The 21425-nt window shown below is 40.3% G+C and overlaps 1 protein-coding gene across 1 annotated transcript in view; it reads right to left on the bottom strand.

Moving 5' to 3' along the window:
* Positions 1-20072, bottom strand: part of LOC124409432 (alpha-mannosidase 2) — a 42671-nt gene extending 22599 nt beyond the window's left edge. Inside the window, exons 1-2 of the mRNA XM_046887034.1 lie at positions 19510-20072; positions 3305-3397 (exon numbers count right to left, since the gene is read on the bottom strand). Of these exons, the coding sequence (XP_046742990.1) occupies positions 3305-3397; positions 19510-19794 (378 nt within the window). The 5' untranslated portion in view covers positions 19795-20072. The remainder of the gene's footprint in view (positions 1-3304; positions 3398-19509) is intronic.
* Positions 20073-21425: the final 1353 nt, after the last annotated feature.

The following is a 21425-nucleotide window of genomic DNA, read 5'->3' as shown; positions in this document are numbered from 1 at the left end:
GTTGAAATTAGATATTTTGAAACTTGTTCTCTGAATGACAGGAAGTCGTTTAGATCGAACTTAATTAACTTCAGTCGATTTTTTTCAAACCTAGAAGTCTGCCATAAATTTTGAACTAAAATTATCTTACACCAACTGGCTGAACCAGCAACCATTTTCTTTTTTTGTCACAGCTTTTGTAATATCCCGAGACCAAGCCTTTCGGAATGATTTGACTGTTATCATTTCGACGGTTATATTCGGGTCGTTCCGGGGACAGTTAGTGTCGTTATCCTGCTGCTGGGAGCGGTGGTCGTTGGACGAAAGTTGGAATATCTTCTTCGGCGTTAAAAGTTCCACGGGAAAACGGTTATTGTCCAGGTCGTAATGCTCATCGGTTAGGAAAGGCGAAAGCACCAGGCGAACGGTCAAGCTGCAGGACGGCGGGCAGTTAGGGAGAGGGTGAGGGGAGGCGTATTCTAGATGGGTGAAAGGAGCCTCGTAAAAACGACACTTCCTTGCCCTGGGTGTATGATATCGAGCCGAGACCCGAATCGCTTTATTCGCTCCTAAAATCTGACGAGATTTGTGACCTTCCGCAGTGGCGATGTGGAGGACCTGTGGGAGGGACGCGAGAATCAAGGGTCACGAAGGATCGAGTCCAGAATCTGGAGGATCTGGGCCAAGTCCTATCGGACTCGCGTCTTCAGCGAGCCTATCAGGATTTTCGTTTCCAAGATCCCCAGGGGTTTAAATTTTTTGGTAGGCTGACCTGCGACAGCCGTTCCCGCGTCTTATTTTTTTAGTTTCTAAAATTAGTTTCCTAGAAAATAAGAAAATCTAATTTTTAGTCAGCCCAGGTTCGTTCTGACAATAAGAGCTGTTGCTCCGAGTGTAACTGACAAGGTGGATTGGGTTGGATATATAGTTGGCCTAATTTGGAGAAAAATTTCTACGCGAGGGAACAGTCGTCTTAGTTTAATCGGGCGTCTGCAATACGCTCCCTCGAATTTCCTTGGCGCTGCTTTGACGTAGCGCTAAAACGGTACGATGGCAGAATCCATTCCCTGAATGCGAAATACTTGAAAACGCACGGATCAATAATCCCGTTAATGGCATGCTGATATAATAAGGTGAATTATTATCACTACACTAGATCATTAGGATTAAAACTCTGGCGGAAACAGACAAAAATCATGACATCGAACTCGGCGATCTGACAATTAGATACAAACCATACGATTGCAACTGATTGTGAGTGATTTGGTAGTTGGAGCTTCATAAATTCCAACCAATATTTCATACCAATTCGAGTGAGTATATTGATAAATTCTAGGTGATTTATGGGTCCGAATCAGTTCCCGTTTCATTTTTCGAAAGGAAAAGAAAATATGAAAAGATTTAGACAAAAATTTTTTTTCTTGGAATAGTTTTTAAATAGTCAAAAATTTCTTTCATTCTCTTTTGGCTACATTTGTAATTGATGCATTTTTTTGAAAACTTTTGTTAAGCTTAGATTATGTTTATAAAACGATTGGCAAAAAAAAACAAAACAATTAACGCCCTTTTGATTCTGCAAAGGCAAAAGGGCGTATAATTTTCTATACACCCCTTTGGCATTTGGCACGCGGTGTTTTTCGAACCGTAACCTACGTGATTCTGGATCTCGTTTTGTGCGGTGGCAATGATCTGTATATACTTCGGTTAGCCCAACCATATACCTCTTCGCTAATCGCATTACAGAAGCCAAAGCTCGAAAGGGGCAAGAGGCCAAGGCTGCGACTAGGTCAGAAGAGGAAAAGTAAAACGATCCCATAAACTTATGCGAAAACCCATATTTTCCAGTAACCGTGACGGCTATCGAATTACTGCTTTTGATTTAAATTATATTTAATACGCAATTAGTACATATAGAACTAATCAGAAGTTGATAGTTTCTGAGAAATAGCAAGGTGAAACGATTCCTTCAAAGGCCTTATTTTTTTAAATACCTTATATTAACTCAACATTTTTTGTTTATTCATTTCAGATGATCCAGTCAAGAGATTTTAGCCTTTTTTTAGAGGTGCTCTAAGAGATCAGCTAAAACAGCTTTAAACAAGACTATTTTTACAAATAAAAAATATTAGAATGAAGTTCAATGTTACCCCAATATGTACATAAATATTTATTTTTATAAATGAAAATGTCTCTCCGTGAAAAATTGTTGAAAAATCGCTTTCTTTCGGCCTCCTGACTGTGTAAAACCCCTCAAGTTATACCATTTTCTTTGCAATTTTTTTCGAACTCATGAACAGACGCATTTTGTTACCAAACATAAGCCCTGATGGTCAGTTGTTGAATCAGTACTTAGTACGACCATAGAACCATGTATCAAGGATGGGAGAGTTGAGAATTGACTTGACACATAAACCTAGCTTCTGGATGCTCGTGCAAAACTGCAAGTTATTATTAGAATTATCTATCGTCAGAGTCAGGTATGTTTCGCGTAATAGGAGGAGTAGAGTCGTAAATGTGTGACATAAGGGAGAATCGATACGTGAGAAGGTGAAACGCTTTGCGATAAACGTACAGTTTCAAACAATTTTCTGCACGCCCAACATATTGTATTACGAAACGTGTGTAGATCGATGCTTACCTAACGTCGTCACAGCTGATATGGTGATGGATTGGAAGACAAGGAAGCTGAAACTTCGGACACCTATAAGCTCAAGATGGCTTTTCAATAAATTTAATATTCTCGTATCGCGTCGTAGCGTGGCTTTGTTCGCGTTGACCCAGATATACGAGGATGCATTTACTCATATGCGCATGTACTCGTAGCCTCCTAGCGGTATCGAACCATCGTCTTCGGAAATTCTATTCTTATTCATTGACTTTGACGCGTCGATAAAGTACGTCAAAAAATCATTGAATTATTAATGAAAATACTGAGAATTCCGAGTTTATTTCGATAATTTAGTGTATCCAATGCATCAGTAGATTCAAAAATTTCACGAAAACATCCGTGACGTGGTGAAAAAATGGCGGAAACTTGGTGATGTCGTATCTATTCGAGGGACGTTGCAGGTCTTATAACTCGACGAAGCCTCGAAGTCAAAGCATATAGAGCTAGTTTTCTCAGGGGAGTAACTGAAAGGAAAAGTTTCCTTCCGGCGAAATAAAAGTTTCGGACTAATGCGAACGCGACGAGACCCACCAAGGCTGACAAGGATCGTCCTAAATTTACTTATTAGACCTACTTTATTTATCATTGAATACGGGGATCGGCCATAAAGTGAAAGGGTAATTTAAAAAAAAAAATGATGTTTCCAATTTGGATTACCTTCAGTGGAGGGCGACGACTGTCCTTCTTCAACTTTGCATAGCGTTCTTCAAAGGCGTCATCCCAGTACTCTCGACTCCGCATCCAGGAAGGCTGAAAAGAAATGAAAAATAAATTGTTAATCTTTCGTTTTGCGCTATTGAGGCATGACATTTTGGGTGGTAAATTGAGGGCTCGGTTTAGAGATTCATCGTAGAATTTCGTCGTGTTTATTAAAAGCGATCATTTCGTTCAACACTATATAGAGATTCTTTGATCATTGGAATTGGTAAAAAAGTGAAGTATGAGATGATTCAATTGATCACTGATGAAAGTGAGAACTGACGTGGGAGGGAAAAAAATGGGTTAAAAACGAATGATCAGGGAGGGTAAAACCGTTAAACCGAAATTACTCTTTCCATCTTTCGGTGTGGTAGGATGTATTTCAGGCGATTTGTTATCTACAGCCCTCCCGAAACGAGACTGACAACCGATTCGTCTTGCTAATAAGCTTATAACGTGGATTTCGCAAAGGCGAAGACACGAAGAAAAGGCCGAAGCCTGTGGATGGTGACTAATTTCGGAGAGAGAGAAAGAAAGGAGAAAAAAGAAAAAGCGAAAGATTCACCAAGATGGGAAAAGACGGATGACCTTACGTGTAAAAAAAAAACTACGCAACGAAATTTTCCCAAGTCAGTGATAAACGGAGCTTACAGATAGTACTGCAAATACGCAGGACGTACAGAGGAATTCATAACGTAAACGTCGAAATTTGCATGCGAAGTGGAATTGAATTACGGAATAGAGTAAAGCAGAGCTGAGCAGAGTAGGGCAGAGCAAAACGGCGGTTCGTTAATGCCCATTAGTGCCATGTTGCGTAGTGAGAGTGTAGAGGAAAGCACCGATGCGTGAATCGACACTGACGGACACGGTGATCGATCGTCACGCGTGAGGTGCCTGAAAAGTTTGGCAAAATCGAATAAAAGTAAAACACAAAACGGCAGTAGGTGTGTATAATGTAAGAGAAGGCAACAAGCAGCTGAGGACAAATGTAAATAGGGAAGTGTAGGCTCTTCGAACCGGTCAGACTTTATCTCGGTTGCATCTCTTGGCCTTCGAAAACACCTGCCGACTTCCTCGGGCGTCCAAAGCTGTAGAAGTGTCCCTTCGAGTTTTCGATTCTCCTCTGGATAAAAGGAAAGAAAGAGTTCAACATACGTAGGTACATGATTGGGAAAGAGGTGGTTAAGGTGCTTGTAAAGACACGTTGTACACCTCGAAAACGCGGGGATGCAAAACTCCTATACCGCTTAAGCGATCAGAGTGAAACTTGGGCAGTTAATGCCTTATTTTGGCAAAAAGTGAAGCGTCTTTTTACTTTTTCAAAATTTGGAAAAAAATTTTACAGATTGGTTACTACCCACAGAAATTGGCCAAATTTTCACAGTTGCACTGAATGGATCGAACTATCCGGTATGATGCCACTCGGCGGTGATGAAACACACATTTTGAGCCCAGTTCCATGAGATTTGATGGTGAAATGACGAAATGGCAGCTGATCTGGTTTTCGATTATGAAGAACACCAACATCTCATTTTGGCGACATTTGTTACCGACATTACGCGCATGCCGATAATGTATGCGTGTAATGTCGGTAAAAAATTACCGGCAGACGTGAAAGATCGGTAACAAGTGTCGCCAAAATAAGATTTTGGTGTTCTTCATAATCGAAAACCAGATCAGCTGCCATTCCGTCATTTCACCATCAAATCTCATGAAACTGGGCTCAAAATATGTATTTCATTACCGCCGAGTGGCACCATACCGGATAGTTCGATCCATTCAGTGCAACTGTGAAAATTTGGCCAATTTCTGTGGGTAGTAACCAATCTGTAAGATTTTTTTCCAAATTTTGGAAAAGTAAAAAGACGCTCCACTTTTTGCAAAAATAAGGGATTAACTGCCCAAGTTTCACTCTGATGGCTTGAGCAGTATAGGAGTTTTGCATCCCTGCGTTTTCGAGGTGTACAACGCGTCTTTATAAGCACCTTAAAGAAAGAAAGTCAGCTTTCAAGCGCACCAATAGCTTCAAAGTCAGTCTCAAAAAGCACTACAATTATTTCCTGATTTTGTTTTTCCTTTTTAATGGCAAAATCAAGCGACGAGGTTCATCGGCCTTCCTATTCCGACATAGCGAGAGCACCGTGACCAAACATTTCCGTCAAACTTGTGCAGGCCTGTTCCCACCCTGCCACGATGAATGGCCCCACCTCGACGGGTGCCTGATAGATGGGCTCACGGAAGCTCGATTGATGAGCTGACCATAGAAAGAGCCGGAGAGGCAGAGTGGATGTGGAGAGGGTTATGCAGATGGGTGCTGGATAGAGAGACAGGTATCACCGGCAGCGTGTTCCTAATCGATCGGTTCCTCCGGGTGACGTGACGCTACTCACTTCTGGTACTCGTGGTTATCTGGTATTTCCGTTTGTCGACCAATCCTGTGACGCAAATGCATCCGATATGGTATTTCGAATATTCGGTAACAAACGAAAGTGCTGAGAAGAGGTAGCTAAACGGAAGAAATGTTCGTTTGAGAACTGATGTAGTTTGGTGATGAAAGCAGAATGGGTTTGTGGGAGGAACAGTTCGATCAGGAAAATGAATATGTAAATTACAATGATGAACTGATATATTTTACCATATTCGATGAACATCGAATTCCACGGTGAATGGATCGAGTATTAGAGGACATGGAGACGGTGAAAATTAGCGATTCGACAGATTATCCTGATCGACATCCTCAATGAAATAGCTCGATATGTTTATAGACAGGCACGATAATTTTCGAAAGAAATCAATCCACTCCATATATATCAGAGTAGAGAGAAAATGACTGGTTGAGTGACAGTAAGGCCAAAACGGATAGACTTCTATGAAGGAAGAATAGATATTGATATGAATATATGAATATATGATGCAGGAATATTGATAGTGATTGCAGTTTAATTATTTCAAATGAAGATATCAGCAGTGAAACTGTTTCAAGTATCTAGACTGACAGGTGCCAGAAACAACATATATCTAAGTGCGAATGAAATTAAGTATGACAGGTTGGTGACAATAGCGTTCGAGACCTGTCGCTTTACTTGCTGCAACACAGTGCCGAGACTCTTCGAGAGTAAAGTAAATAAGAGGAAGGATGGCGAAAGAAAAATGTTGATACACTAACGAGAGAGTGTCATGCAAGGGAACTTGTTGAGGTGAGTGATCGACAGACGGTGTTGAACAATTGTAGTCATTTGTTCCAGGGTGTATAACAGCACGGCACTTTATCCCACCCATTCTGTCAGGTTCCGGATGTGCGGGCCGTTGGGTTGGGTCCACCAAGTTGAAACAAACAACCCGTAGGGTATTTAACAGCGAAAATGCGGCCGAAAATATACTCGCCATTTTACCGATCCGGAATTATCCGAGCAGCTAGGGGCTGCTACGCTTTGTACAGCCCTTGCGGCGTTTCCTCCTTCCGGATCCGTTCTCCATTCCTCTACCCCAGTCGCCATTACATTCTCACCTCAACGAATCACGTAACAGTATGCTTTCAGATATGCTCCAGTATCGCGTATCCATGAAGAGTAAATAGCAGAAAGCAACCCTTCGGAGTGACTGAATTCGTTGAAATTATTACAGTGTATCCATGCCTTTCGCTGTTCATTGCAAAACACCATATATCGTCGTGCGGAAACGATTGCACCTACGTGAGAGGATTTTTTTGAGGCGACTCTAAGTTTGAAGTTGCATAATTATCGCTCCGATATACGGCCAAAATACTGCAAAGTGTATCCACAAGTATGTATAAACCTACTTGAGGCTTTTTCGTTCACACAATGCAACTCTATCCTCGAGACCTGGTTGTGGTAGATATCTGGATGACACAAAGCAGTTTTTTATGAACTGAACGAATCATAAGACCATAATACAGTCCTTTCCTCAAGATCTGCACCGTGATAAGTGTTCCAAAACACATAGAATCGTTTCTTTGATATAATCATTTTTCTTTCTTCCAGTGTCCTTCATCCGTACTCAATTTCTTCTGAAGCTGGAAGTCATGCTTGTGGCTTGTCTCTTTCAAGTGATCAGCATCGCAATCAGTTTAGGAATTCGCGTTTAGGTATGGAAGGTACTGAACGGCACTCGATACTTAATCTGCACTTAGCGTTAGCAACAAATACCCAAAGGCATCTATAAAACTCGTAACGTTGAACAAGCGAAGCCGTACAAAACCACTCAAGGGGTTCAGAGTCTCAATATTCCGTAACGTCGACACTGCACCTCGATTGACCGGCTTCGGGTGTGCATGTTGGACTCAAACGACGATCCCGTTTCAAATTTTGTACACCTTCTGGTGTTGGTAAGAGGTATTGGGGTGGTCTGAACATACCCGAAAGTACTACTTGCTGGTGGATTGTATGTATGAGTACATACTGGATACGTCACAGGGTACAACTAAAGCCATCCTGTACAGGCACAAACCTGGCGATGGTAGGATCGTACCTATGTGAACCCGGCATCCGACGTTGAAATTTTTTTTTCGCAAATTTATAAACGATTCTGAAGCGATCCCCGTCGGAACAAACGAAATTTTCGAAAATGGGATCCGGGTAATTTTTTGAAAACGTCATATCTCTTTTCCTTTTAGGGTACAAACGAAAAACAAGGTGGTACAAACAAGTAAAAACGAAGGACAATCGATCTCAATTTGAAAAAGAAAAACAATTCCAAAGTCGGGTGCCAGGTTCACATAGGTTACGATCGTGTGTATTTGAATATCGACTATCCATTAGGTCACATATTGTGTTGCTGAAAATACGCGCTCCAATGGCTAGAATTTTCTGGGGCATTTCAGTCACTTTACCAGAAGTAGACCATCGTGAAGTCCCATGTAGAAGCGGAGCTTAATCTTCAACCCAGCATCCTTGAGGAAGAATGATTTCAATTTTCGTCTACAGCCTCTTGAAAGCTCAAGGAGCATTCAAGCAAGCAACGGATTCGTAATCAACTTGCTCTCTCGGTAAGTTCAGTGTTGCTTTTATACCAGAAATCAATTTACTTTCGAATTATATAACTTCACCACTTAAATTTAAGGAACCATAGAAGTCTGCCAGATACGGTCTGGAACTGAAATTCACAGAATTGAGGTTCAAAGCGATTGTCTGGTCAGCGGTGAATGCGGGAAAAAGGATTGAATCTGGAAGGTGAAAGGCAGATTCAGGTTGTTAGAAGAACGGAACCAAAGGAATCGAGGGATCTAAGCGTAGGAACAAAAGCGAGTGATCATCTCACGCCAAGTGCTCACGGCTGTTTGTTTCCAACACTGCAGAATGAATTCACTTGAATGAAAAATCCTACTCGACCACATCCAGCAAGCGATGTCTACGCCGCATAATCCTCTTTAAGATTTCTTAATTGCACTATAATTCAAACGTCGACTCGTGTCTGCTTTTGTTAAGCGTTGTATACCCTATACTTGGTCATGGTCTAAATGGAAAGAAAAACTAATTAAGAAAATGCAATCCACAGTGACAAATACTCAGGTTTTACCCCATTACAGTCTCCCAGCTAATCATATTCGTTCAGAATTGTATCCTACGAAGAGAATCACGTTAAGTACCTATTAACCTCAAGACTGGAATACCTTGACATTTGTTCAAAAATTAGAAGGTGTATAAAAAATAAGAATGTAATATCGAAGCTGAATGGTATGGACTCCATGTTTGTTAATTTGACTCCATTTCGAATAGTTGACACTATTTTCTAATATAGTGGTTAGACTTTATGTATACAGTGCATGTAATGTCCATACGAGCGCAGACTGGCGTGACAGAACTCAGTCCCTCAGCCCTAAGGTCCACTCTCTTGCGATAGGTTGTCCGATATTAAATTTTCATATCAAGACAATATTTCAGTTGCTACTTGTTTTTATTTCGCGTTTCATCCACCCTTTAACCCCCCTCCCCGGTATTTTATGCTCGACGGACGACAGAAAACAAGATAGAGGCGGGTCACATGCATTTGTCACTTTTCTCTCTTTACCCCTGCAAAATAAAGGTATTTGTACAGTCGTGAGTAAATAAAAAATTTCCAACGACATGTCCGTTTGAAAAGACACGGTAAATTGGAAACCAAAAAATGTATCGGATAATTATAAAAATTTTTGGAAAAACGTTATTGAAGTGAGATTGAAATTATTCTTTATCAGGTTTTTACCTGCTACATTACTATACAAAAGACGTGCCAGAGAATGAAGGTAGCGTATTGAAAATACCTGTAAAGCCAAGGCACACAGTACATTCACGTTGCTTATAAATTAATTAGACAACGTTTTGCACTATACGCAGTTCGGTTGTTTTTTCAAACACGATGCTGAGAAAGTTTAATTAATTTGCAACATGCGCGTGGAATCAGGTGAAAATAATATGAATAAAATTTTCATGTATAATAATAGATGTTGTTTCAATGCCGATCTAATTCAATGATTTCATTCCAATTTTGTGCTTTCCATAATACGATTCTATGCAGAGCGAGATAAAAATGAAACATTTTCTATCTGACAGCGTGGTCGAGTAACGTATAAGGTACCTGCAATTTGTCACGGTAATGACGGGACGAAAAAAGTATATAGGCGACACAATTTACGTGGAGGGTTCACAGCCTGGATCCCATGCTCGATATGTTTCACGCTAAGCCGTCAAAACTGTCTGTAACATTATGACAACAATGTCTACCGTCTGTCAAATTAGTGGCAAAATCCGACGAAGGCAAGAGTGCCGGAAAGTTTTTCCCAAATGTTACACACGACGTCGCATTTATTGATAGATATTTTCCGCTTTTCACCCGCCAACAGCTCTTGAAATTCAAGTTTCGTCACACGTGAGTTAACTTCGTTTACATCAAATGTGTAAACAATAAATAAATATGATATCCGGTGATACTATTCCGATTTCCACGTGCGAGTCACACACGCCTTTCCTTCTTTCTCGACATCCGTACAACCAGAATGAATAATTCACGAGCAGCACAAGACAACGGTTTAAGCATAGTGCGTAGGCTGTATCTGTAGGAACGAACCAACTATGGAGAATCACCGTCATCGTGGAGATTCGTGAATTAGTGAAGCGAATATCTGCGTCCCAAACAAGAACGTCAAATTCAGTTTCATTTTATACAATCATATCGTGAATTCTGTTTTGTTGGATAAGCTTCGAAAATCTCCGGTGTAATTGCTAGTCGCTCAAAAACTGACAGAATCCATTCATCACTCGGTTGCCACCGATGTTTCTTTTTTTTATCTTTTCTCTTCTTCATATTTCTACCCCCTGGTATCCGTGCACACGGTTTTTCATCCCTCAAGCACCGCCCCAAGTCAAAGTCGCATGTAATTAGCTCGTCCATTGGGTGAGCAAAGAAAAATAAATTCCAGAACAGAGGATTAAAAAGCTCGATCGATATCGTAATAAAAATGATGGATAATTAATTTCATTTCGTCCGGAGAATTTCCACTAGGGTGAAAGTTTATTCTCGCGCATTAAATTACGAAGAGCGATCCATCACCGTAGTTACAGGAGCAAATCATTGCGTAAACGGGAATCTATACTTGCGTATATATATATAATATTATTTTAAGATGAATTGGCGTGACGTTCCGTGATGGTTCCAATTCTCGTTAACATTGTCTTTTTCGTTTCCCGGTAGATAAACTGTATAGACATCGACAAGAACCTTCCGTGCTTCGAAACTGTTAATATCCACTTGCAAGAGATACTCACACAGGCTGATTAACGTCTGTGCAAGTACTCGAGTTACCGCCTGTAGTTACGTTTTATCTGTGATCGATGTAAGTTTTAACTTTCAAGCAATATTGTACGATTATCTGTGGAAAACTGGCTATAAATTTATTACGGGTAACGTATAACATTGACTCAAATACGTGGGTAGAATATTATGGTGAATTCACATTCGCGACACACGGAGAGAATAAAAGATCAGATTTTACTAAAAATTGCAGGAAAAGCGGGACACATCAGAGATTTTTCGGTAAAATATGTATCACAAAATGCAGAATCTATTGTAGAATCAGTGAAAACCACTGTATGCAGAGTAAAATCTGCTGCATTTGTAGTAAAAAATATAGTTGATATGGATATTTTTTTACTGCAGTTTTAAGTAAAATCCACATCAATCAAACTTTTAAAAAGTCAACTCGATCATTCAGCTGTGTTGGCCTACTATGTTCGAATGAATTCCTTTTACGGCATGTCCTCACAATAGACGGAAGTGGACGGAGAACCGATCCAGAGAGACGATCTATCGGGAAATAAAGATCGGGGGAAAAGAATACGAGCGGAATGGGTGTATTCAAAAAAGAGGTTGGTTGAATGCAGAAATATAACGGAAATTTTACCCATTTATATTAGCCAACGGACGCATGATGAATAATGGATATTTCTGGTGGATGAAGACGAAATTCATCGGTAAAACAGTTTAGTATCTACTGTTGCACCAACGCTGCCGCTGTTACCGATCGAGCAAATCCCCAGCTGCAGCTTAACATCACAATTCCCGCTTTATTGACGAATTATTCAACGCAGTTTTGTCAAGGATTCGAGTTTCACTCAAGTCGAAATATCGGCGACTCGCATCAGCTCTCGAAAACTGTCTGGAACCTTCTGCAAAGTGTTCTTTGCAACGATTCGAAAGTGGAGTTTCCAAGGATACTCAAGAAATTTTCTGAAAAGTCCGGAAAAAAATTTAATTGGTCAAAAGTAAAAGTACTGCAGAAATTTTCTAAAGTATTCTCAAAAAGATTGACCAGGAAAAGTCGGTTATAAATATTAAATTGTATCCAGTGTTTTTTACTCAGACGGCTCACCGGAGTCATAAAAACGTACCTTTATGTCTTGTCTCCCGAAAATTTTTATTGCACCAGAGGGACACTGTGCGCAAACGATCGTGACATTGCATCTCTCGATTTTTAACTTCTGTAACAACGCCGAAGACCATCTGGTCCCAACAACAATAATTTGAAGAACAAAACCCGAGCATCTTTTAAATCCTAGCCATTTTCAGTATGTACCAAGATGCTCGTACAGTTTGTGGGAACTTCTGACTGACCATCATCAGGGTGTAGATATAAAACCACGTAGGTGAAGCATCTTCAGGGTGTCGTAAAAGCCAATTTAGAAGGATTCGCGGGCATTAAAGAACGGTGGAAGAAGCACAGCGGGAGTAAATCTCTCTCGCTGCTTCTCAGAGCTCCCGGAACTTCAATGTCAGGTCTATACAGAGTCGAGAACCAGGATGAATCGCGCCTCAAAAACGCGTCCTTAAACGACCTTGTAGGCCTTAAATTTACTCTGGCTGGCGGAGATTAATCAGGTCCTGGATGTCCGGTTTACAATCGTATATAAGCAGTAGATGGATGAATGAAGGATTCGTTCGCAAGTACCTAATTGGCACGCTCACCGGCCATCCGGACCTCACCACATAGGCTGTAACACCACCCTTAATATTTGAACGGCTCCATTAACCTCGTCTCCCGTTCATTCCACCGGTTCACTCTATAGTGTGGTGAAAGCGTTCGTGTGTACCGTCTATGACAGACGCTTGCAGGACAACCCTTGACTGGAATAAACTCACGATGGGCATAATTTAGGGTTAAAGGATTCTCGAAGGTGGACTCAAACGCTGGATATACCCTATTAGAGTATTCTTATTTAATACGATGTTATAGAGGAACGTTGGAAACTTCTAGTTGGTAATTGTCAAAGCTTATGAAACGACGCAGTTATGGATAGCATTGTCGGGCTTCAGTAGCCTTATAGGTTGAGCATCCCCATCATTTACTCATTTACTTACTCATTTCGTTGTTCATTTATTCATGAGGATATAAAAAGCCTCCTCAGGTTTTATCGAGCAGTTTCTCAAACGCCACTTGAGTATTCTACTATGGCATTTATGAAAATATTATACCTAGAAACTCGACGTACTAAACTATTTATCATTCTCGCAATTGACGGAATTGAAATCCATTTATGACGTATTTAATTGTGCAGCTTTTATTATTCGTTCTTTAATAAGAAACAAAATATCTGAGTTTTCGTATGGAATACATGACCGTTAACCAATTTCAGGAACTAGTTCTGGGGTACCGTTAGGATATCAAACGGTGATTGAAAAAACAGCCAAAAATTGATTTCGATTTTCTTTATCGAATAGCCAAACAGCAAAGGGAAAGAAATGATCGTAGCAACACAAAATTTCGGTGTGTTAGTACAAGGCTGTTGGTTCTCGCACAGTATTGTGTGTCCAAACCCTTCAAGTTACTCCGCATAATTTCGGTCGAACCTCGCTTCAAGCAATAGAGAGAGAAAGCAATTTACTCTCGAGTGATTGATGGTAAGTAATTGGAATGACGTGTTGGGGCGTATACTCGCTTCGCATATATCTCCCTGTGAATTCTATTTTTTGAAAACAGAGAAATTGATTAAACGATAAACAAAAATCCAAGGATCAATGGATTCAATCCACAATCACATCAACGAGGAAATATAAAAATACCAAGTTACATAATGAAGACTGTAATTGCAAAATGCGAGGACTATGTATTATTTATAGGTATTAAACATTCTAAAACGTGGAGGACAGTGCAATTGGATTCGCGCTAACCGTTCTTGATTGGGTTCACAGTTAATTGACGGTTCTCAAGTCCCATAGACGGAGACACTTGATACGTCCCCCTGCAGCGCTGACAAGTAGGATTTGAACGAGGGGAACGATTTGACGCATTGTCAGACCAGACGTCGGAGACACACATATGAAAGGACAAATCGCAGGGGAGGACCAGAGCTAACGATAAGCCGGAATAAATAGGAGAAATAAAGAAATAAAGAAATAAAGAAATAAAGAAATAAAGAAACAACACCGGTTTTGTGATACCAACGTATGAGGTATGGTGCTTTACACGTATACGTACACATAACGCGTGTTGTGGAAGTAGGTATGTGTGGGTGCGAAAATCGGGTGTAAGAGTAAGAGAAAAAAATAGGGGGAGACCTACCCATTAAGCTCTCAGTCGAGTCTAAATTGGCTTGCCAACAATTCCCACCGGGGATGAAGGCGTGAAAATCAAACAAATAGTTACTGGATTCGCCGGCAGTTAGCCGATATACAGAGGCGAAAATAGATTCCATGTTGAAAAAACTGCAATTACTCTTCTCGTTAACTACCTACCCGTAAAACGATAATTAAGAAAAATCAATATTATCACCAAGTATTTAACTGCCAATTGATGCATGTGTGACAAATTCGCGTTGGACTAAAAGTTGTATCTTTTTTTTAATAAGGCCTGTAGAAACTAAACTTTTTTTTTTTTTTTTGTCATTTTTTCGGTATTTTCTATTTAACGAAACATCGCGTCATGACGGATAAGTTCGTTTTGAATCATCTTTGTTCCCTGAACTCTGCAGCAAATCTTTCAATCGTAAAATGTAACATTGACTGTGAATCATGCTCTTTGGTACATTAAACGTATCGCGTCGTCTGCTCGCACAACTTTATTACTTCGCATGTTTCGAATCTATTACTACCACGTAAAATCATGTAAAGTCAGTATATTTTCCCATCCTTGTCGTATGGAACAGCTGTTTTATACGCCTGTCCCTGCCCTGACTTCGTGCCCTTTTATCTCCGTCTTTCTCTGCTTATTTATTCTTCATCTTCCTCTTTCCGCATCTGGCGAGCGAACGAACGTCTCCCTGGATCTGGGGCAAGAAAACGTGATACGCGAGTCGAAAGCATTAGCAAGTGCTTCTTGTCACCGTTCGTGGGATTCGCGTGTCACCGTAACATTCCGTGTCGTGTTTCCATCCTTCCGTACTTCCTGACGGCCAGAGAAACCCCTTGAGGACCCCGACGAAGCGTCGGGGCGAGTTTTATGCAGAGGATATGCGTCCTCCACGTGCCAACTCCCTCGACTCTTCGACTCCTACTGTCACGTATTTTCACTCTCTTCGCTCCACCCAACGTCACCAATGTCGCAATGACGCTTGATGATATATATATATATATATATATACAATAGGGTGGCGCAGAAAAACCGACTATTTGTTTTTGAGTCTCGTGTGACAAAATGTTAGTTTTTGATGTTTTGAGAGCCCACTCCAAAAGACAGCTCAAAAAAAAAAATTTTAAGAGGTCGCTCAATTTTAAAAAAATGTCAAAAATTGTAAAAAAATTGATTTACAAAAATTATATTTTCAGTATTTTGTTTGATTTTTAATTCATGTCGTGGTGTATTGTTATCGATTCTTTCTTACTAAATTAAAGAAAAAAAATTTATGAAATTTTAATATGAATATTAAAAGGTCGCTCGAAAAGATCTAAAGAAATGCACCAAAAAATTGAAGAAAAATTATGAGCGACCCTTCAAAATTCAAATTTTGAACTGAAACTTTCGGAAACTTATTTTTTTTTTGTCTATAAAATTATATCGTAACGAGAAATTTTTTTTTTTTCTTTGGAGTGGGCTCTTCAAACATCAAAAACTAACATTTTGTCACACGAGACTAAAAAAAAAAAAAAAAAAAATAGTCGGTTTTTTGCGCCACCCTAATATATACGTATATCTATATCTATATACACTAGGGCGGTCCTTGAAAAGGTCATTTTTGAATTTCCATCCACCGCGAATGATATTTGTTCAGGCAAATTCTGACGTATACGTACATACTTATGGAAATGGAGTAAGGATATTATAGCTTAGTCTTCGATCATGAAAGGAGCTTTGAGTCTTTCGGTGAAATAAAACGATCAACAGAGTATAAAGTTCGGTGAATTGGAAAGATGAAATTTAACAGAGATTTGAAGAACAAACCCTCTCGCGTGATATTTAATAATCGTCTTCTACCCGGGATTTCTTACACTCTTTCCGCAAATCTCTATTCCATAAAATATTCACTACGAAAAGCTATCGTGATTCTTCGGATATAAAATCACATCCTTTTTTCAGGCCCAGTATAATAAACATATTGAAGTAATTAATAATTAAGCCTTTCAATTTCTGTCTGTGCAATTTTTGTGCTTTTTAGCGAATATATTCTTGAAAAGATAGATGAATGACTCTACGGTGCATAGAACTTTACACTTGAATCACAGATAATGCGTCATTTTGTCCGAGCAAAGGTAGATGCAACCTGTGTTCACCGGTTCCGCTTTGAAGTGCATTGGAACTCGTAAGCCCGGAACGTTCACCGCTCTGTGATTTTTCCCACGAGAACTGGGTCGAGAGCAGAACGGAGGAGAACAGCCTTCAACCACCATCAGTAACAAAATACTTACTCCGATAAAAGCTGGAGGAATCGCGGTTGAATCCTGTTCGAAAAGTTACTTCATCCTATAGAATGTTCGCACAAATTTTACGATATACTTATTACTGCTGATGTAGTTTTAGGATCCTGAAGTTGAATCTTTGACAGTTAGTTGAGACGAGATTACTTAGTTTGCATCATTGGACACGACAAACTCGAATGGCAAAAAGATCGATCTATAATCGCGGTGAACGACAGTGTGACAATCCAGTTTTGAGTGAAAAATTCCATCTCAAAATGTCTAACTGCACTGGAACCGATTGATCGCTAATCGTCAGCGTAAGTGTATAACGTGACGTGAGCAGAATTGATATGGCGTCCTGGCAAATGTCAGTAAGGATTGTTGAGTTGAACTTAACGCTGAACCGTTACTGTCAAGTCCGATTTCAGTGAGGCTTATTTACGGCATAACGAAGGGAGTTCGGCAACATCGCTTAATTAATTTCCTCCCACAGTATTTTTCCTACAAACTTGACAAATTAGGGTCAGCGGCCTGGTAGTTATTTGTAAAGACGCTCTTCTCGACCTAGCGACACAAATTTCCGAGCAACTAATTAGACACGGACTCGGCTGACTACGGATTAGCCAGTGACAAACGGCTCGCGCAAAGTTTGGATACATTTGAAATCGTTTTGGAGTAACAATTAGGATGACAATATGTAAAAATGGAAGCCAGAAACTGAACAGCCAATACGAATTTGTTATTTATTTTTTGTGTGTCTGGAAAATTTTCACAACAAAATTTTTTTTGTGAACTTTACACGAGTATCTGAGATAGATTCTACAAACTTACGAAAGTTTTTTTGGCAATACTTTTTTTTTATATTCAGAAATCATTGATATCGATTAGTACTGCGTGTGTAACAATTATAGTTAACAAAGTATATTGATAAGTTTAAAGTAATACATGGCGGAATTTATCAAATTTGGGAAGAAGAATGTTAAACAAAGTTGCCGCTGCGGCCTTTTGGCTTCTGTAAAATTCATTCGAGATTCGCAGCACGCCGAGACCGCGTAATACTTGCCGAATTTCTTGATTTCAGATATACCAACGCAAGCGAGTTTTTGGCAAGCTTGCGCCAGCAAATATTCCGCTGTCAGCTCTTCGAAAATCAGCAAGCTTCTATTCAAATGAAATACGAATAAACTCGAAGCTTCGTACGCGAAGGTACAAATTGGAAAAGTTCCTTTACGAAGGGTTTAAAAAATTCCAGTTCACTGTTCGATCACGTGTACGTTTCTTCTCGCAAGCTCATATCAAAAATCCCACAACTTGCTGTCACAACTTGCCTCGCCTGTTACGGATAAATGTATAATCGATATATCGGGTGTAACGTGGCATTTTAGAAGAAAATTCGATACAAAATAGGCAACAACATAGTAACTAACGCTTTTGTTTATAAATTCTGCAATTCCGTGGGATCAACAACTACCGGAAACTACCGTTTTCAACTCCGGACGAACAAATGTCTTCTGTATTTCTGATTCACTCTGATTTTGCTGTAATTTTATGTTCGAACTGCATTTGTAATTTCTATCGTCTTCTGGTATCGTTATCTTTTTTTGTATCTTATTGCCTAATGTGTTTTATTTGCTTTTGAGCATGATTTTTGTATCGTAAATCAAGTTCCTTGGAGTACATCCGAGAGTAGATTAAACCGCTAAATAATACCGAACTTTTCTACCGCTTATTACATGTTATATTTTTCGTAAATTATCAATTCAGCTGTTGTAAATAATATTCTCTCGTCTAAGTTACCGATCTGTGAAAACTATTAATCAATATCAATCTCTCTCATTAGTTACCGTCTATCGTAGTAAATTCTTTATTACTTTTTTGCCAATACCGTTCCCAGTTATCGTCAATTCCGTTAACTACCGATTTCCAATAAAGTTTCACTCTTGCTGTAACTTAACAAACTAATAATTCTCGGAACGTCGTCTTTCGAAAACTTGGGTAAAATCACGTCCCCCAGCGACGTGTAATTTTAAGTAGTCGTTTGCATTACATAACTTATCCCGACCTACGCAAAATTTTCTTTGTTAACTATCACCTTCGTTCAAGCTATCGTTCAACTTTATTCTATCAAAAATCTTGTAAGCTATCACTGTTGACTAATTCTTTATTGCTACCTTTTGTAACAAACTGAACTCATCTAACGTCGAGTCTTCTTTGACTCGAGCTCATTTCTTTATTTCTTTACTTTCTCATTCCTTACTTTATTACTATCCCATCTTATCTTTCCTTTTTGTTTAAAAATTGATGCTGAAGGGTCTGGCGTCAAACGAATACCTTTTATTATCGTTTAATAGAATTCCAAATAATTAGTGTCAACGAGTCCTTAGCTGAGGGTGAACAGAAAGTTAGCATTACACTGGAAACAAGCAAAATCGCAACGACATTTTCCTCAATCGGGGTGTTGACTTCCTGCATCTCATTCCCCGGTAAGCTGAAGTGAACTCGCCCCTAATAGTCCACCCTACAGATGTGTACCCCAGACGAATACACAGATACAGTACGTCTCGAGTAACGTCAGACGGTAGACGGAGGATGCAATCATCCGGCAGAAAGCATCTCCCGACAACATTTTCCAGTAACGAAGCGTGACAAATTCCGTATAAATTCGCAAGTGAATTTCACCCAGTCAGCCGATCTGCTCTTCAACCGAAATAATAATCGTTCCATCCTAAAACTGTATTTTTTGCATACAACGTCTTCATTATTCGCTCGATTCTCAAAAATGAGAAAGAAAGAAAGAAAGAAAAAAAGAAAACAATCCGTAAAATAAGATCATAATTTCTCACCTGGAAGTCGAATTTCTTGAATATGTCCTGAGTGTCGATGTCCGTTTCCTTGGGTACGATGACCGGGCAGCTTTCGGATGAGACCTTGGCGTCGGGCACCTCGTTAGGGTCCGACGGCACGGAGGTCGGGCTTCTGTCATAGCGAAGCCCCTCGCCGAGGACATTCGTGGGACCTGCCGGGGGGGTCTGGGCCTGACTGACGTAGTAAATGCAGAGGAGGAGGGAGAGAGCAACCCCGCAGAGCGCGAAGGTTCGCCCTGAGCCACGTCTCAGGAGTTTGTACATCTCGGCACCTTTATCCCGGCTTCATCAGATTTCCCCGGCCAATATCAATAACCAATGATCGACGAAACAGCGTAAGAAAATCACCGGCAAAACGGTTCGGGTATAACATAGGCGAGGAAATTTTGTAGTATTTTTCGTTTGTCGGTGGTTTCTTCGGCCAAAGGCTTCGAGACTTTCGAAATAAACTTTTTGTCTCTGTTTCCAAAATTTAGCTTAATTTCTGTTCCTTTTTCAGTCAATAGTCTAGTTTTTTAGGAGGGAGCTAAATTACACGCGTTTCTTATTCGTCGCCTAAAGATTACATTTTCATAAAAAATAAATTCGACACCTCGAATTCGACGAGGGCTAGTGATGATTCAAATTCCGTTAGTTTCCGTTAGTAAATTCAACCAGACCTCCCCTCACTTCTTTTCCGCCGCCTTTCCTAAGGAAAACTGTTGTGACTGTTTCCTCTAGGATGCACAAGTATTTATTTTTTTTTTTTTTTTCCGAAGATACTACGACGCACATGGATTAACTCCGAGTTTTTTCCGTGCCCTTTTTTTTAACAACGTTCCCACGTCATCTCGCTGGAACAAAAGAAATTAAAAAACCAGATTAGTATAAACGTTGAAGGTTTAGGCATCGATATTTTATTTTTTAAACTTTCAAACACGGATGTGCGTTCATCAACGCTACGAGTAAATAATCTAGAATATTTGAAAAATATCAGCACACAAAAACCACTACATCATTTTCCGGTCGACACGATTCTTGGCAACCACTCGTGTAGAGAAGATGAATTAAATTTATTATCATTGTTAAATTGATACTTGTTGGTGATCTGACACTGTGTCACGTGTAGAGGGTATCACGTTGTCGGTACTTTGAAAAAGACTGCCGCACATCATTTTGTAGAAAATTATACACAATACTTTTTTAAGTATGATATAAAACCAAGCATTGAACTGTCAGAGAATCTTTGTCGACGAATACGAGAAATGTACAGTGACTATATATATATATATATACTGTCACTCCACAATTATCCTTGTGAGATAGTTCTTCGCATTACCTTTTGGAGGAAGAATACACACCGTCAGTTGAGCTCATGACAATGTGTCAGGTAACCGGAATCAATCGCCGATGTCAGAAGGCTTGGTAATAAGAACCCAAAAACACGGAAACGAGACGCAAGACGCAAGACGCAAGACGCGAGACGCTCGACGAGCAGCGTACGACTGAGGCGAGTAACGCCGTCGCCGTGTAGTAGGCGTTGGACCTCGAGGGACGCACGACGAATGCAACGAGGATGGATCCGGAGCGTCCTACCACCAGGCTGCGGGTTCCTGCCCGACGAGAGAGAGAGAGAGAGAGAGAGAGAGAGAGACAGAGACAGAGAGGAGAGAGGAGAGAGAGAGAGATAGTCACGCGGCGCAAACTACCGAGTTTGACACGCCGCCGCCGCCACTCGCGATATCCACCTTTATTTCCACTCGCAGGCGAAGACACACCGAGCCCTGCGCATGTGCCGATAATCCAGAGGCCTCCTCCTGCAGCAGCCTTACCTACCAACCTGATGCCCTTCTGCTATGCTCCATCTATGCCTTGCGTACGCTGTCTGCGGTCGACGACGGAGATAGGGCAACAGG

This window comes from Diprion similis, chromosome 8 (assembly GCF_021155765.1).
Source record: "Diprion similis isolate iyDipSimi1 chromosome 8, iyDipSimi1.1, whole genome shotgun sequence".
NCBI classification, from domain to species: domain Eukaryota; kingdom Metazoa; phylum Arthropoda; class Insecta; order Hymenoptera; family Diprionidae; genus Diprion; species Diprion similis.
Note: the sequence above shows the minus strand (reverse complement) of the source record. Positions and strands in the feature narration are given on the sequence as shown.